Below are 19,728 nucleotides of genomic sequence, written 5' to 3' on the forward strand. Positions count from 1 at the left end.
GGGAGGAAGGCAGGGAGGGAGGAAGGGACAGGAAGACAAAAAGAAAAAAGAAAAAAAGTCAGGCATGGTGGTGCACACTTGCAGTTCCAATGCTAGGGAGGTGGAAACATATGCCCCTCTGGGATTATCTGGCTACCGAGCAAGCCAAGGCCAGTGAAAGATCCTGCATCACAAAGAACAAGTGATCAACCCCTGAGAACTGACACCCAGAACTTTTTTTGGCTTCCACATGATCGAACACACACGCACACACACACACGCACACACACACACATGTTCCCATCCACTTACACATACATATAACTAACATTCACAGAAAAAAAAAAAGTAAAGTAAAAGAAAAACATCATCAATGAATTGGAAAAGAATAGTTACTGATCATTGTCATTAAAACAAAAATACATGCCTGGCTATCTTCATGACAAGCAGTCTGAAATGTCTTGATTAAACCAATGCTCTACATACTAAGGAACATTTATATAAATGTCATGAAAATTTCTTTAAAAAATCAAACTCTAAAACTAAATATTACTGAGACGAGAATAATGCATTTGATTGTAGATCAGTAGTTAATGATGGTTCTTGGATATTAGATGGTTATCACTTTGAAGACCAAACAGAACTAAATTTAATATACAAAGACCTTGGTGACATTTAATATAAGAAAATGCATATGAAATGCACTGTTTCATGCTCTGTGGGAGATCTATAAGTAAAATAACATATATATTGACTCATTTATAAGGAAGCCAAACACACCCGTATATTCCCACAAAAAGTTGTACAAAGATTAGGTATTTGTGGGGAAAAAAAGAATTTTAATTATTAAATGGTTCCAGCAAAAAGATTGGTTGTGATCCTAGACTTAGTTTTTTTTTGAAAAAAGATTTTTTTAACCATGTAACTGTCAGTTTCTTTTCACATATCAGCTTTACTTGTTAGTGTTATAAGAAAATGAAACTTTCATGGGACAATATGTAAGCATAACACTAAGGAGATTTCATCAATAAAATAAAAACTTCAACTCCTGTCTGCTTAAGCTATTTTACACATACCTAGAGGGTGAAATAACCTGGTGTGATACATGAACACATTTGTTCCTTCAGAGTTACACTACGCAGCAATGCCCTAAACATCAGCCTTGATTACAACCATTTCATAGCAAAGAGTCAAGTTTGCATTGATTTCTTGTACAATCTAGGCCTTAAGTCACTGGGGACTATAACATAAGAGAAAAAAAAATGATAAAAGAAAAACAGCTAGGGAACTTGAGAGGAAACATAAGACCTCTCGATTCACTGTGCTACAAGTAAGCGTCAGAAAGAAAAAAAGAGTAAAGGAATTCAATATTCCTTACTCCTCAGAAAAAGTTAAGGATCATCAATCCACCAAATGTTTTCACTAGAACAGCAAAGTTATACAGAACAGTTCTTCCTATAATTCGGTTAAATTAACATGATGTTTAAATCACCATAAGATTAGAGAATGTTGTATTTACTCCTCTAAAGTTTTTTGAAGCGTTCACTCACATAATTTCTTCCTTTCCCTTGTTCCATGTGGACTGGAATTCTTGTAATTTCTTTTCCATCTTTTGGTTCTCCAGTTCTAACTGAATTTTCTCCATTTGCAGTTCCTGCACACGTCTAAAGATGAGAGATTTGAATAGTAACTTAGAGCAAACAAACAAACCTCAAAGCAAGAACATTCTATGGAAGTGTCTGCTCTTAAATTGCTATTACTGCCTATGCACTATCTGAAGTCTTTATATTTAAGTCAATATTTGCCTGATGTTAATATTCTCTTTAAGCAATGTGTCTGTTCAGATCTAAAAATGTAAAAACAGTATTCCCTTTACATAGTATTATATCTGCACAAATGTCTGTGACAAGTAGAATGTTTCAGTTTTTATACCTGTTTTTCTGTTCGCATAGATTATAGCATTGTAATTAAAACTGCCATTATTCTCCATTCATGCCGTCATTCATAAAATGCAGGGTTGGAGATTAAACATGAAACTTTGTAGAATTTTACCACTGAGTTATTTTATATCCTAAGCCTTAAGCAAGTATTTTCTTTCTACAGAAACTCGTTCTGTTGAACCAGCAATTGAAACCTTTCTTCCTTACTTACTTTGTTCCTTCCTTTTCTCTTCCCCCCTTTTTTTTGTTTTTCTTCCTTTTTTTCAAACAGAATCTCTCAGAGACCTGTAACGCACTAAATAGGACCCACTCACTGGCCAGAGAATCCCAGGGCTCTGCCTGTCTCTCTGTCTCTGATTTGCACAGCACCGGAATTATAAGCATGTAATACTTCATCCAGTTTTGTTATGTGCCGTCTTCAGAGTGAATTCAGATCCTCATGTCTACACTGAGTCATCTCCACAACCTTAAGAGACTTTCTTCATAGTACCTGAAGATCCACCCTCCTGTTAGTCTTAGCTCCTGACAATTCCACAACTAGAAGCCAACCCAAGCATCTAGACTTCATTAACTCTTATGAACTTAAAATGTTCTCTTCATAATTGTGTGTATTATAGCCTGATCCAAACTACTGAAGATAAGAAGGAAGATTAATGTGCAGAACTGACAAGCCTTCACTAAAGAACAGATGAGCCAAGCTTTTGTCCTCAAGTGAAAACAATCCACAGCAATCTCTCAAAGTGACAGGCGAAGGCTGACAAAGGGTCCTGAGAAACTGACTTATGTACAGATGGAGAGACTTGTGACTTTAATTACAACCAAAAGATATGGCTCATGCTACTACACACAGAACTGTGAGGGGTGACAGGAAGCAAGACACAATTCAGAAAGGATACAGACTGGCAGGAAATTCACTTGGCCATCAAGTGGCTGTACTGTTACTGAGGGAAGGAACTGTTGAATAGTTCTATAGTCAGTTCTACAAAAGATACACCATGCCATCACACTAAAGACATTTCTTGGGGCAAACAAAATTTGAGTTAAGATATATAGAATTAAAAGATTTGGTCAGCCAAAGGGAAGTGGTAAGAATTGTGTTCTAGGAAGGAAAAAAAAGTCTGGCCAGAGGAAAGAGAAGGTAATATGTGAGTCAAAGATCTGAAAGTCGCTTCTGCAACTCATTACGAGTATAACGGGAAAACATCAAGAAATGGGTCTGTTAAGTGGCTACTAGCCTGATCACAAGGAACTCTAAGAGAATGATCAGGAAGTAAGTATTGTTTTCTGGGAACAGTGAGGACCACATCAGCATTACAAAGCACTTGATCAGACGTGTTTATAATGATTATAAAGGTCTAAAGTACCAAAGGCTGTAGAAAGGCTTGGAGGCAAAACAGACAGCTAAGATATATCACCAGTAACCCAAATTGTAGTGGCTATGCTAATATGAAGATCGACAATTTGGAAAAAAAAATCAAAGTACTCAATTAGAATAAGAAAATTGAGTTAATTAGACTTGTAGACTGACCAGTAGTAGATGACTCAAAGGCCCAAAGAGCAAATCTAAAATAATCTCAGATCAGTGACTAGAACAGCTAGGATTAGACTACTGTGATTTCTTATCCAGAACAAGACTAAAATTCAAAATTAGTCTCCTGATGATATCATACTCAGTGTTCCAAGAGGTTACAGAACATTACCTACTGCTTCTAAAAGAAGCATTGAAAAGGACAAATGTGAGTGTCATTTAATTTTTATAGAAGATATAGTATTTCCAATATCCCAACTATAGTTGATAAATGGAGCGAAGCTGAACATAAAAGGCCTTTTTTTTTTCTTGAAAAGTTGGAATGTTTTGTTTTTGGTTATACAGGTGTCACAAAAATTGGTGTCTTTCATGAAGAGCCTTAAGAAGTGGGTTGGAAGGGCAGAACACCTTGGCCAACCCTGGGGAGAACATATAAATAGAGAATGATAGAAGAGACAAACAGGTCTGAAATGTGATGGATGCAGGGGAGGTGTTGGGGTGAGTCAATTTCAGAGTGTCAGACAATACAAAGATAATGAATGCTTGAAACAAAAAAAAGAAAGAACAGAGAACTCCAGTGCCTTAGCTATAGTGTGTTTCTTCCTTCTTGCTCTTGTGAGTTTATGGGTCAGGGAAAAAAAAATCATTGCCTTTTCATTTTGAAGTTAGGTATCAATTTTACCATGGCATACCATTAGTTATTATTTAGGCTTGTCCCGAGTTGACTAGGTCTTAAAACACGAACAAAATAGTTTATGTTGTACGGACATCTGCTAAAGTTTCATCTAACAGCTGACAAATGTACTCTCCCTCCGACTGAAGCTGGTATCACCTGTGCTCAAACAGATGACGCTCTCTCAGGCCCTGGGCTTACATTTCATACCACATGTCACACTACACTGCACCAGTAATTGTACGTCACCATACCCTTGACAAGCTACCTGAAGAGAATGTTGGCTTCCTCCCTTCATAGCCACCTTTGTTCTCAGAGGAAGTATATGAATAACGGGCATTTGTTAACTAAATAGTTTTCCGGTATAGATACCGAGGAGAAACATTACTGCATTAAAAATAATGAGCAAACCCTTTTCTATTTCTAAAAAGTCAAAACCGTGGCACTAAACATTTGATGGCTTTCAGAACCACCAAAACAACATCTAAATATGGTAACACCATGTGTTTGCATGACATTTTCAAATTTCTTCAATAGGTTTATACCCAGTGACTTAGTGATAAAAGTGTGACTTTTGAAATGCTCTAAAGACACCAAATAATTGTTAAGACCATCATTTAAACAGGAAACTCAGAAACAGGGATTATAAATGGGCAGCCTTTTCCCCCCAACACATTCTGTCTGGCTTAGTATTTGGGAAGACTTCCAGTGGCACAAGGTAATCCCCAAGGGAAATTGTGAGCATGTCCCTTTAACACACATGGGAAGTCACTAAGAGTACTCAGAAGAGGTGTCCATGACACCCAGAGGTTCTTGGTATTGCCTAGATGGATTTCCAAGTTTATTTAGAACAGTCCTTTCATTCTTAGAGTGTGATTTTCAACCTAATGTCCATGTCCAAAGATATCTGACTCTAACTGACCCTTTAATCTTAATTTTGTTTTAAATTCTTAACCATATCAAATGTTTAAAATTATAACCTCCTCTTATATCACTTCAGTAGTTAATAAATCTAACTTTCATTTATAACTTTATATTTCAATTATCATTAAATATTTTAATACTAATATCAAAACTATAATATACCTTTAATTTCAAAACTACAATGTTATTAAAATGAATTTATCTTAAATTCAAATAAAGCAATGCAAAATAATAGAAATAAGATTTTATGAAACTAGACTTTACCACTCTCCTGCTTAAAAAAGAAAAGCTTGATTTGTCACACATAAAATCTTTAGCAAATATTTTACCTTAAAAATATGCATGTACTTACTTATACTTTAGTTTTACAGAACTTCCGGGTTTTCCCCAGGGAATAACTACAAAATCTTTGGTATTCATGATTATTTGTCTCTTGCTGTTGTCTTTAAATTATTGTAGCTTTGAAAAACGTCTGAAAAATAACAAAAAGAGTCGTCTCAGAGTTAAAACAGTTACAAATTCTAAAGCACACACATAAGTGGAGAAAGTCTCCATGTTGGTTTACTTTGTTTGCCCAGTGCTGAAGATTGATGCTAAGGTTTCTGATATGCTAATCACTCTACTGACCCGTGAGCCCAACCCCCAAGGAAATGTTCAAAATCAAAATCTTAAGAATGAAAAAGCTTCAAAAGTCAAACAACTAATATAGGTCTTTATTTCTGTTAAATACATACTACTTGTACTTATAGGTTACACACATGTAATATTTGACAAAACTGAAAATTGTCTGGTATCAACATAAATAACATACTAATACAGGCATGGTAGCAGTCATCTGAGGTGAGCCTCAAGATCAGCCTGGGTGACATAGAAAGTTCCTGCTTCTCAAAAAAAAAAAAAAAAAAAAAAAAAAAGGAAAGAAAAGAAAACCAGAAAGTATTAGTTAAATAAGGAATTCATTATTTTTGATAAGTAAAGCATGTATGCTTGTTTTTTTCTCCACTCAGGTAGTTTAAAGAGTAGTGTACATCACATTAGGTCAAGAGTAGAAGTCATACTTGAACACAGTACCTTAAAATAAAATCATTTATTAATGTCATAGCTATGTTATTTTGTGTTTGATGTTTTCACGATGACTAATAACTTAGATATGCAATTCTTGAAATGTAATCCCATCTTCACAATGCATAACTCTTTATAAGATATTTAGTCTTATTTAAAAATAAAAAAAACATGCCTAGCATACTGAAAGATAAAAAGAACCCTTGATCCATAACCCAAATATTATTTTTATATATACATTAGGTAACAAAAATTAAGGTGTGTAATTATTTCATAAATATATCCTGATATTCATACATATATATATTCCTGTATATGTGTATAAATGTTTACATATGCTCTATCTATTCTGATATTCTACAGTATATGTATGCATGTGAAACTTTAGTAGTACTCTTTTACTAAGACGAGAAATTAAAATATTTCAAAAACAATTTCCAATGAGAAATAAATACAAAGATGTCTTTTCTAACTCTGAATCAGAAGATTCAATTATTCACAACATACATTTTTACCATCTCAAACACTCATGATTTTGAAATATTTTACTCTGCAATGCTGAACTACAGATTTCCATGCACCACTACTGTTTCACAGCAATACAAGTGTTGCCCAGGACTAGAGACATATCTGATAGAAGACTGCCTGTCAAGCACTCACAAAGCTCTGGATTGGAGCCTAAGAACTACATACAGTGATGTGGTCATTTACACACTCTAGGTGAAAGTAAGAAAGTCAGAAGTTCAAGGTCTTCCACAGCTTCATAGTTCATTCAAGGGCAGTCCATGCTAAGATCTTGTCTTTAAAAAAAAAAAAAAAAACCAGAAAAGAAAGAAAACTTAAGTGTCAAAACAAAAGCTTTTTTAAAAAAATATTTCAGTGGCTACAGTTTTAGACAAACAACTTATGGTCTAAAACTCAAATAAATATATACCAAGACTTATATATTCATGGTACTGTATTGAGAGGTAAGGAGAGTCAAGTTCTAAGAAAATTTAGTTTTTTTTTTGGGGGGGGGGCTCAAATGACCTAAGTCAAAAGGGCATATAAACTCACACAAAGGAGAAATATTAAGGGACTTAAAACTTACAGATATGGAACAGGCAAAAATTCCGGTTGGTGAGCACTCGGATTTGGGAGCATAAGGGCTAAGGGTTTATAAATGAGAACATCTGTTGGATAAATATTCCTACTCTAGGGAAAGAAAACAAACTCTTGGGGGACAATGGCAAGTCCAGTTTAGATGATGTCCAGAGCATGTGGATGAAGGGGGATGTAAACCTGGGTACAGAGAGAAGTTAAAGCTTTCTTTTGACTGGCTTTTGTTTTCCCAGCCTTGGAGATCAAAACCAACGTTGTGTGTGTATTAGACAATCTTAACAGAGGATGTCAACTCCTGCCTAGTCATCCGGTACCTAGTTCAAACATGGAAAGTTTAACCCTCAGCAAAAAAAACAATGGTGAATAAGTTTTGAGGGTACAACAGAAGATAAACCTGGAGAGTTTCTTCAAAAAGTTAAGTAGGGCAGCTCCAACACAGATGTTTCCATTTCCATATGGAAATTCACGTAATGAAATCAACTTGTCAGCTTCTTCCTCTGCAGAACTGTCTTAGGATATCACTAGTGTGGCCACCATCACAGTGACATAACTGTTCTCTGAGAGACTCTCCCTAGCAGCTGACAGAGACTGATACAGATACCTACAGACAAACACTGAAGTGAGACTGAGACCCCTTTGGGTTAGGGGGAAGAAAGGAAGGCTCTCAATGAGATGACAAGCCCATAGGAAGGACAACAGTATCAACTAACCTGGACCCCTTGAAATTCCCACCAACCAAAGAGCATACAAATGTCATTCTGAGGCCCCAGACACTTAAGTAGCAGAGTACTGCCATGTTTGGTCTCAGTGTGAAAGAATGTGTCTAATCCTGTAGAGACCTGTTGCTCCAGGGTAGGATAATAAGGGGCCTGCCCTCTCAGAGGTGAAGGTGTAGGAACATGGGAGAGAACTTCATGAGAGGGAACTGAAAGGAGGTAGCATTTGGGATGTAAATAAATAAATTAATTTTAAAAACTTCAGAGTCATTCACATCCAACAAGGATGTAAGTTTATTTGGTTGTGGAGATGTGATAAAGGAAGATACGGAGCATGGGTAAATCTATATTTGTCACACATGCATGAGAGAGAGAGAGAGAGAGAGAGAGAGAGAGAGAGAAGTTTCTTGCAGAAATATTCGGAGACAATGAGATAATGAGATAGAGCCTATCTCCTTTTCTGATGTTAATCGGGAAATCAAACTGCTGGCCTCTCATCCTCACTTGATGACTTTATAAAAGCTTATAGTTTGTAACTGTCATCCAAAGAAGCACAAAAGAATCCCTAGAGTTAATGTTCCTAATTATTCAAAATAATCTACGCTGTCCTAATTTCCTTTGTGCATTGGGATCTGGGTGTGATGCAGCTTTCTGTGCGTGTGCATGTGCAGGAAGTTTGACTTCTTCACAAGGTTTGATTTTATCTATTCAGAGTGAGAAAAGCATGTAAATCCCATTACAATGAGATGATTTGGGTTTACAGCACTGATGATAATGTAATTTAACCAATAAGCAATCTTATTCTGAGGGCACTTCACTTCATCGAAGGCCGTTAGTGAAGCTTCCTTTCAATTAAGTGTTTATCAAGCCATGCACATAAGCCAATTTATAGTATGCATAAAAATGAAAGATTATAATGGTGAGTCATGCTGTTCTGTCTATTTCTATGGGTAAAGCCAACAGAGGATTAGTCATCTTTCTTAGGACAGTGAAGCTATAACAATGTCTGAATCATAAATAGCAAAGCATAAAGCTTGAGGCACGAAATAAAAATACAGGATACAAATAACTTCCTTTTGCTAACAGTCTGTTTATTCATTTACTCATTTTTTCATGTGTATGCCTGAGTGTATGTATGTGCACCACCCTTGTCACCATAAGTCATCAAACATCCCAAGAGGGAAGTGACAGACGGTTGTAAGCCACCCCACAAGTATTTTATTTACCTTGTTGGGTTGTTTCTACAGATCTCTCACGGTAGATCCATTTTGACCCATATGTATGCCACCAATATGATCTCTGATTTTCAATGGCAGGTTAACCTTGGTTATCTACATGTTTTCATTGTAGAAAGGAACATTTTTCTGCCACAGAATGCAAAAGCAGAATATTGAGTGATCTGTGAAGCTAGACCCACTGGTAGAATGAGACCCACTTGGAATGAAGTGTTATTACATCTCAAAATTAAAACTGTCAGAAACCAAACTTATAATATTTTGTCAGTGGTATGTGGTTTTACGTGATCCACTGTACCTGGCTATATTCCTTAGGATGTTTGAGACACTAGAAAATTAAACATATAAGGGTGGTAAGAAGAGAACCAGAATCATTGGTCTATTACTTGTTCTACTACAGTCCTGACAGTTGCTTTTAAGGTTTTTAAGTCTAATTACAGTTCAATATTCTCAACATCATTAATCCAAGTGAACAGTAATCTAAATATCTAAGTAAACCCAATGTTTGATTGATAAATAGTCTTTCATCTTCCCTGGTCATCATTTTCATGCATCAGAAGATTGTAAACTTTAAAACTGTATAGTGACATATCTGAAATACTATTGAATACCTTTCTGGAGTCAAGTTTCTTCTATAATTCTGGGAGGCCAGAAAGATGGCTTAGCAATTAGAAAGAAGCGCTTGCCAATAAGCCTAAGACCCTAAATCCAAGCATAAAAATATACAGGGTAAAATGAGAAGACCTCCTTGGCATTCATGTTCTGACCACCACATGTAACACACACACTCACACACACACACAAACACACACACACACACACACACACACAGAGAGAGAGAGAGAGAGAGAGAGAGAGAGAGAGAGAGAGAGAGACTGAAAAAAAAAGATTTCAAAGAGTAAAAAAAAAACAGATTTAAAAAAATTCTTCTCTATACCACAATAAGCATGGCCCAACTACTCTGCATGAGTCTTAAGATTTCTTTACTATGCATCACCTTTTTTAGTCTCCTGTCCTATGTTTTCATTACTCCGTTCTCTGACCAGTCTGAAGGCCTCTTCTCTTATTGTTTTCACCATGGGCTGATGGGAGCTTCTCTGGAAACTGTTTGTGAAGCTTATTTACTATACTGTCCCTATTTTTCATAACTGCTTAAACTGGTGCTAATTCCTGGGTAGCCCCGGTATTTTAGAGGAATATTTCAATTGATCTTTGCATATCCACCAATTATCTCATCAATTACGTAGCTCATAGTTTGGCTTGTAATGCACTAAGTTGTAAGTATTTCATTTTTATTTCATTTCATTTTATTTCACTTCATTTCATTTCATATTTATTTCACTCCACTTTTAACTCATTGGGCAATCTTCTCTAGGAAGAAAGCCATTAACTCTTCCCTCCCACACAAGAAATCTCATTGAACTTTTGCACTCTACAAAGATATTGATTAGCAATCAACAAATATTAGCCAATATCTCTGTGTGGTAGGAAGTGCTAAAGAACAAAGGGAGTGTGTAGTTTTCACACCAGCCCTCTCTGAACATTTGCTCTGATGAAATAAAAACTCAACAAGAAAACAAACAAGATAACTATGAAAAATAGGAAGTGCTTTGTTAGAAGGAACAATGGAGACTGATTCCAGGTAGTTCCTTTGTAATACAGCTGGCCCAGTATTACTCCTCAGTGTAACCTGGAAGGTTAAACAATAAGATTAAGAAGAGAGTTTAGATCACCATAGGCATAGAATCTTCAGTGTTAATCCTATAGAGAACTTCGCTTTCACAAAATACTTTAATATGACTCGCTAAAGTCTCAGTTAATGCCCGTTTTGTTTGAAAATATCACAAAAAGCAAAGAGGAGGGAGAGAAAGAATAAAACACCCACTGCCTCAGGTATTTCTGGAACCAGGAACCCTACTAGACTGGATTTATAGAGGGAAGAGTTTCAGTAAGAAATATCAAAGATAAAAGAGATGGTCATTTGAAAAGAAGGAACTTGGGAATCCTATAATTGATGAAGACTGGGCTTTATCTGGGCTTCACCTTAGGTTCTAGTTAGCATTGATATCATTGACCAAAGTCTTTTATTTAGAAACGAGTAACTCCTGGGCCAGAGCCTGTTCTGGATGCCCAGGTGTCTGACACAGCGAGGGTCCCGCAAATATCTACTCGACCAAACCGAAGCTCTCCTCTCAATCCCTCTACGTCTCATTTCTCGCCTGTCGCTCCACAGACTGCACGACCCAGACCCAGCTCATCACCAGGCTCTACCCGCAAAGCAAAATCTTATAGCCAACTCACCTGCGAACCTTGTTTCAGCAGCTGCTGCTGCAGCCACCTCAGCCCTGAGCTTCCGCCTTCGTCTCCTTGGTTACCGCGACATCCGTACCCATAGCAACCAGAATGCTTGGGCTCAGCGCTGCCACTTTCCACCTGCAGAGGGAGGAAGAGAGTCTAATCTATTCTGTGTGAGACAGTGGGAAGGGAAATTCCACGAAATTCAACAGGTATGTGTTCGGGTGGCCTCAGCCTAGATTGATCTACGTTTACTGATCTGCTACAGCACTATAAGTGCGGATCAATGATTCCTATATGTTCCACTCATCCCATTCTCCTAACCACCCAGTTCATATGTGTGCACATTAAGGCACAGAAAACATAAGTAATTTACATCTAATTACAGAGCTAGGCAAACATCAGACCCACAAATTAACGCTGGTTGTTTCTCTTCAATGATCACCTCGCCCATGTTAAATCTTTTACTGCTTTTCAAAGGCTGCCAGGAAGAACAAGATTCAGTTCTCATGGCAAATGCCGAGCTCCCTTTTTATACCAAATACTTGATACATGAGGCTGTATAATTTTCCGTGTAATAAACAAATACACCCAAATAACACAAGCATATAGAATGACATTTTAAATTGACTGTGTAGACCACATTCTAATTATCTCCATCCTATCCATGCCAGTGCCCCCACAAACCTCTTTAACACCCGTATTCACGTTTTCTTGGTCTGTTTTGTGACCCTGTAGGTTTAACCAGGACCATCGGTGTGGCTATGGGTTTGAAATTATGAATTGGAGCTCGGTGGACTCCAGAGTGAGCCCTTAACTAAAAGATAATGACTGCACTTCTCTAAGAATCTCGGTAGTTAATAATTGAGTCTTTGTTTTTAAGAAACTTCCAGGCTACTTTCAAAAGTATCAGTGCTAATGTATGCTTATCAGGCAATTGTCTCAAAAAGAGAGATCGCTGTGGTGATCTTAGTTCATTTTAGTTTGTTTCATTAAATCTCTGTATTTATGTGCTTCTGGTAGAAAACTTAATAGGTTCTTCAGCCAGCTCCCCTTCAACCTTCTACACTTACCACATTGCATCCGTCATAGTTCTCAACAAGTATTGCTACCCTGTAAAGTTGCTATGGTAACCTCAGGACTAGTGCAGATAGACTTGAATTTCAGGTATAGTCCTCTAAGAATGCATTTAGTATATAATACCTTGTATGTATATTATACAGTACAAGATAACTTGTCTACATTGTCAAATAATAAGGCAGGACAGGTACCTCATTCACCTGGCAGTGCATTAAATAAGTAAAGCAAACAACACTGCACATATTAAGCCTCTAATTCTAAGCTACACCCAGAGCAAATACATATAAACAGTCAAAATCATTGGGGGGGGGCACTCACAGTTGCTATTGTAGAATCAGTAATATAATTTCACTGCTGCTTCTGTTAAACTCAGTATAAGGACAGATTTTAAATGGGCAGATACTTCTTGTAATTGTCTCATGTACAATGTGCTTCCTAGATCCTCATTTTCTTCAAATTACCAGCAAAGATAATTTCAACTTCCATTTTCTCATTTGCTACTTTAACTTTTCTTGTCTTCAATAAGTACTTGCTTGTCAATAGTCAATATTCCTAGATATCAAAATATTTTGCTGCAAAAGTATTAATTCTAATTAATGTATTAATGCATTTTAATTTATTTTACCTTATATTATATAGATGCCTATTTGATGGCAATGGAGGCCAGAATCGGGCATTGGATCTCCTGGACCTGGAGTTAAAGAAGGTTGTGAGCTTCCGTATGCATAGGGAGATCAAACATGTGGCCCCGAAGGAGTAGTAGCCAAGTGCTCTTAACACTGACCCTTCCTGACAACACTAGGAAGTAACACACTTTAGTGATGGCAACACATTATTCACCAATGTGCTGTGAAGAAACATGCTATAAAGGAAACAAGGCGATTAAGGCTGCACTCCTGATTAAACACTAGGAAAAATATGACTGATTGGAAGACAGGACAACATTGTCCAGTCATGGTATAAGAATCTATGAATAAAGAAAAGTAAACTTCAGTTTTGTCTTAATAGACTGTGGTATTTCACCTAAAATTCTCTAACATTGGCAAACTACCATTTTTGCTTTAAGAATAAAAGCATCATTAAATGTATTTAATGACACAATTGCAAGATTAAATTCACAAAAAAAAAAACATTGTAATACATTGTGGAACTTTTAAAACACACTAAATTTTCTAAAAATTCACTAAAAACTCCATATACATAAAGAATCTTTGAAATTACAATAAATACGTAAGGCGTATAGCTCCTTGTGAACAGTGACTATGTCCAACTCAGTCAAACATGTTCCCCAGGTCAAGAGCAAGGATTGAAAGAAAATAGCTAATTAGACAAAACTATAACATGACTCCAGCCAGTTCTGGGGCTGAAACCAAGTTTTTATTTTTCAGTCTGATTTTAAACCATTTACATTACCTACAGAAAGATAAGATCAGTTCTGAGTAAGCAAAACCCTGTAAATATCTGTCTGGGGGCTAGGCTGGGAGATCAAGACAAAAGGGACTTCCAAGAGACAAAGGGACTGCCACAAATGCATCAGCTAAACCTGCTCTGAGCTTCAAATGTAAACGTTCTTAATCTGGGGCTGTTTTCTGAGCCCAGGGCCAGAGTCAGATTCCTGCCTTGAGTTTATTTCTTTTGGCTAGGTGATGTCACAATTCCTGCCACCAACTGTCCAGTGGCACCAAAAGCTCTCCACAGAACAGAATACAGAAATGTTCTCTGTTCACCATTCACATGCATAAATGTGCACACACACACACACACACACACACACACACACACACATACACACACACACACACACACACACATACACACACACACACACACACACACACACACATTTACACATGCATGAAAAATAAAGTCAAAAAGCATTTGTCAGGAAAAGTGGTTGAAATCTGAAATCAAATTAACACATCGCGATAAAAAATAAATGATATTTAACTTTTTAAAATAGATTTTTACATAGATAATCTATAATATTGTCAAATATGAGCCTGTAATCATTATTATAGTTGGACAAATAATAAGTTTGTTGATTAAAAGTAAAATATATGTGCCAGGAACCAGAGGCTTGAAAGTCCATAGGATAGAACAAAACATGAGTGGAAAAAAAAAAAAAAAAACAATGAAGTGATTTCCAATGATGTCCTATTGTTCTTTTAGGAAGGAGCCTAGCATAATTGTCATTAACAAAAATCATCATGAGGGAGGATTCACCCGACAAGTGATGGAAACAGATACAGAGACCCACAGCCAAACATTAGGTGACACTTGGGAAACCCTGCAAATGAGGAGAAAGAACTGTATGAGCCAAATGGGTTCAAGGAAACCATCAACATCAACTCTGGGCTCTTTGGGGTTCACAGAGACTGTAACAACATTCAGGGAGCCTTTATGGGTCTGACCTATGGTTCGGATGCTTGGTGTTCTGGTGTTCTTGTTGTACTCCTAATGGTGGGAGCAGGGAATGTCTCTGACTCTGTTGCATGCTTTTGGGATCCCTTTTCTCCTATCGGGTTGCCTTAATAGGAGGGTGGAGCCTGGTCTTTACATTATAACTTGATATGCCATGTTTGGTTGATATTTCTGGAAAATGGAAGAGGGATGTATGGGAGGAGATGGAGTCTGGTAAAGAAAAAACTAGGAGCGGGGAAGAGAAAGAAAATTGTAGTTGGGATTTAATATGTGACAGAATAATAAATAAGAAGTTCATTTTTAAAGTTAAATTTTTGAAGAAGAAAAAAAACACAAAACCCCTATACACTAAAATGATATACATCAGGAACTATCCAATCTTACATTGATTGATCTATTGACAATTACCTTTGATCTATTGACAATTACCATTGATCTATTGACAATTACCAGCACCATGATTTTTCTCACCTAGGTTTTTTTTTACCTATTGACAGTTTCCAGCACCTAGGGTTTTTTTCTCACCTCGCCTGGGAGATGCTTATTCAAAGTATATGTTCCTTTAAAATTGAAAACAAAACACACACACACACACACACACACACACACACACACACACAAAATCTTTGGACAAACCCTCAAGAAACAAGATCTGTTAACAATCAGGTTTTTCATGACACCATCAGATTCCCTTTAAAAAATAATAGATTTAAACATGTTTCCAACTCATGAAATTTGAGAGATACTGTTTTTCACTGTGACAGCCTTATGTACAGATAGGGAAGCAAAACCAGAAGTAAAAAGTAAGCCATGTGTTTTGTTAATATTTTTTACACTAATGTACTAAGGCTTGTATTTCAGATGATGATTTGTGACAAAGTGAAATAAACCACTACCTCTGGGCGAATGCTCCTCTCTCCACTTAAACAGTGAATTTAGCTGATACCTCAGTCACTTCAAAGATAGTTTATCATGTCTGTGTCTATAAAACAATGGTCCTGAGGACTTTGCCAATAATCTGAATAAAAGTTGTTAAACCGGGAACATTCTATTTAAAGAGGTAAAACAGACTACAATTCAGTAATTAAGGGCAGAGACTTGGGATCTGTGAGATGGCTCACCAGGTAAAACAGATTGTGCTGTCTACTGACCGGAGGTTAATCTTCCGAAATACATACAACAGCAAAAGAAAATCTATTCCACAATGATCTTCTCTGACCTTCATAAATATGTCATGCCACAAACAACCACATAAGCTGTTTACCTCAGACATATTTACAATAATAGTAAAAATAAATGATAATAAAAATAAAAATATGTACTAGCTGAATTAGAAAGATATTTGCATAAAAGAAATATTCTTTCTCTCCCACATACAAACAAGCAAACATCATATATACATACACAATAACACACACACACACACATGAACATGCACATGGACACACACAAACACACACACACACAGCCCTAGAGAAGCTCTACTCATTAAGTAACTTCATTTGTACTTGATATAACACTGCCTGAAGAAAAAAAAAAAAAAAAACTATATGAGGTCCTTTCTGGAACCCATCTGATTCTGACTCTGATTCTGATTCTAATTCTGATTCTGATTGGTCACAGGTATTCAAAGTTTCTAGAGGCTCATTACAATTATATTAGCACATCACTAACTAACTGTACACTTGATTTAGTTTAAGAGATTTCCCCTTTGTAATAGTAAGGCCCACAGGATTCTGGGAAGCCTGTCATCCAGGCTCATTGAGAAAAGTTTCCTTCTGTACATTTTGTCATAAATCTGGTTTAGTCCTATTAGTGTCTTCGGTGCAGCCTCAGGAAAGAGTTAATCCTTGTTTAACGGTCACTCAGGCTGTCTGCTGTTCCATTCAGTTCCACATGCAGATGCCAGCTCTGCCCATCTCCTGGGGCATCTTTTCTGCCTCTCTTTGTTAGGGTTATTATTATTGTGATGTAACAGCATGACCAAAAGCAATATGGTGAGAAAGAGTTTATGTCACTGATAGTTCCATATATAACACTTATAACCAAAAGCAGTGATAGCAGGATCACAAGGAAGTCAGGAACCTGGAGGTAGGAACAGATGCAAAGGCCATCAAGACGTGCTACTCACTAGCTGGTTCCCTCTGGCCTTTCTTTTTTTTAAATTTTATTAGATATTTTATGTATTGATATTTCAAATGTAAGTCCCCTTATCGCTCTCCCATTTCCCCTCCCCCTCTTCTTGCTTCCATGAAGATGTTCCCACTACCAACTACCCACTCCCACCTCATTGCTCTGACATTCCCCTTCACTAGGGAAAGAGCCTTCACAGGGTCAAAGGCCTCTCTTCCTATGGATGCAAGACAGTGCGGCTGGAGCCATGGGTCTCTCCATGTGTACTCATTGGTTGGTGTTGTAGTCCCTGGGGTCTCTGCTGGGTTTGGTTGGTTGATAATGTTGTTATCATTATCATGGGGTTGGTTAGCCTAACTTTTAATAGAACTAAGGACCACCATCCCAGGTATGGCACTTCCCACAATAAATGGAGTCTTCCCCTATTAAACACTAATTAAGAATGTGCCCTACGGGCTTCCGTAAAGACCAATCTTATGGAAGCATTTTCTTTTGCTTTTATTTTTAAATTTTAATTAATTTATTTACTTCACATTCCAATAATAGCTTCCCTTCTCTACTATCCTTCAAGTTCCTTCTTCTTCCCTCTTCTCAATCCATCTTGATGTCTGCCCTTTCTCCTCAGAAAAGACTCGGGAATAGGAAGGTCTCCCATGAGTATCCGATCGCCTTGGTAGATAAGGTTGCATAAGGACTGGGCGTAATTTCTGCTCGTGTGGCTAGAAAAGGCAGATCAGTTGAGGGAAAGGGATCCAGTGGTGGGCAGCAGAGTCAGATATAGCTCCTGCTCCTGTTGTTAGGAGTACCTCAAGAGGATCAATGACCTATGTGCAGAGGGCCTAGGTCCTTTCCATGAATGCTCACTGTTTGGAAGTTATCTTTATGGGCCCCTGGGACCCTGGTTAATTAATTTTGTACGTTTTCCTGTGATGACTTTGATCTCTCTGGGTCCTACAATCTTTATCTCCCTCTTCCATGAAATCCCCCAAGCCCCACCTAGTATTTGGCTGTGGGACTTTACATCTGTTTCCACTAGTAGCTGGGTGAAGCATCTCAGATGACACTAATGCTCAGCACCTGCCTTTCTGAAAGTATAGCAGAATATTATTAATAGTGTCCAAGTGAACTTTACTTCATGGCATGTGCCATAAGCTAGACCAGTTATTGCTTGACCATTCTTTCCATTTTTGCTCAATCTTTATTCCTGCACATCTTATTGGCAGTAGAAATGGTTCTAGGATTTTTGGCTGAGTTGGTGTCCCAATTTTTCCATGGAAAGGCTTTTCTGGTTTCAGGAGATGGCTGTTTTAGGCTCCATATCCTGCAGTCTTTAGTAGGGGTACCCTCATAGATTCCTAGGGGTTTCCAAAAGTTTTATGTTCATCCCAGAGATGTAAGTCCCCCATTTCCTTCTGTGTTCTTCCCCAGTCTTCCCTGCACTTGATTTCTCCTGTTCCTCTCTATAACCTCTCCCAAACCTAGTTCTGCCCTTCCATCCACCCCTGATTTCATTGTTTCATTTTTCAGTGATATTTAAAGGTCTCCCATGGAACCCCCTTGTTTAGTTTCTTTGGGTCTGTGAATGACTATTCTGTACTTTGTGTCTACTATTAAGTTATGAGTGAGTACTTATCATGTTTGTCTTCTGAGTATAGGTGGCCTCATTCAGAATAAGCCTTGTAGTTCCATAGGTTTGCCTGCAAATTTCATGATGTTCATGTTTTAATAGCTGAGTAATATTCAATTTTGTAAGTGTACCACATTTTCTTTATCTATTCTTCAGCTGAGGGAAAGAAAAGAACAAAAAAGAAAGGAAAGGAAAGAAAAAGAAAGTGAGAAGGAAGAAATGAGGGAAGGAAGGAGGCGGAAAGGAAGAAAAAAAGGAAAGAACGGAAGAAAGAAAGAAAGAAAGAAAGAAAAAGAAAAAGAAAAACTAAAAAAAAGAAAGGAAGAAAGAAAGAAAAGAGAAGTAGGGAGAGAAAGAAAAAGAAAGAGTGGTATATATTTGGAGAAAATAGATATCTGGGAGAAGTTGGGACAGAGGGAATCATAATCAGAATATGTTTTAATTAAAAAACTTAATTTTGAAAATAAAATAAAAATTTATAAAGGAGTCTTGTATTTGAAGAGAGCAAGTAAAACTATATGAGAAGGTTTAGAGGGAGGAAGAGGAAGAGAGAAATGATTTAAATATAACATCAAAAAATAAAACAAAATAAATCTTATAGTTCATTTTAAAAAAGTGTTCTCAAAGTTATAGTTTTATTTGTCCCTAATGATAGAAAATTTCAGCAAATAAATTTCTGTAACACAATGAAGTTACTTCTGATTTTCTACAAGTGGGCGAGAAACATCAGAACACATGGTAAATGCTCAATTTCTGAAGTGCAGACTATATTTCAAAGATGACAAGTAATTACAGAATCTTTTAAATGTCCATATCTATATTTAGCCAGTAGTAGTCAGCACAAGTTCTATTCCAAGTACTTTCCTAAGATGAATGTAAAAAAGAAAAAATAGTTTATTTACACTATGGATTGCCTCAGATGAGAGTTCCAGAAATATTTACTATGGTATCCATGAGGTCCTATATGTATGAAAGATAAAGCACTGTATGATGCCATAAAAGCATTAGCAGCCT

General features: G+C 37.0%; 1 protein-coding gene across 1 annotated transcript in view; it reads right to left on the reverse strand.

The window, feature by feature from the left end:
• The window catches only part of ZBBX (zinc finger B-box domain containing), a gene marked incomplete at both ends in the record, with an annotated part of 103,363 nt that extends 97,899 nt beyond the window's left edge, over positions 1–5,464 (reverse strand). Inside the window, 2 exons of the mRNA XM_080915349.1 lie at positions 1,530–1,643; positions 5,397–5,464. Of these exons, the coding sequence (XP_080771475.1) occupies positions 1,530–1,643; positions 5,397–5,464 (182 nt within the window). The remainder of the gene's footprint in view (positions 1–1,529; positions 1,644–5,396) is intronic.
• Positions 5,465–19,728: the final 14,264 nt, after the last annotated feature.

This window comes from Micromys minutus (assembly GCF_963924665.1).
Source record: "Micromys minutus genome assembly, chromosome: 4".
Classification (NCBI taxonomy): Eukaryota; Metazoa; Chordata; class Mammalia; order Rodentia; family Muridae; genus Micromys; species Micromys minutus.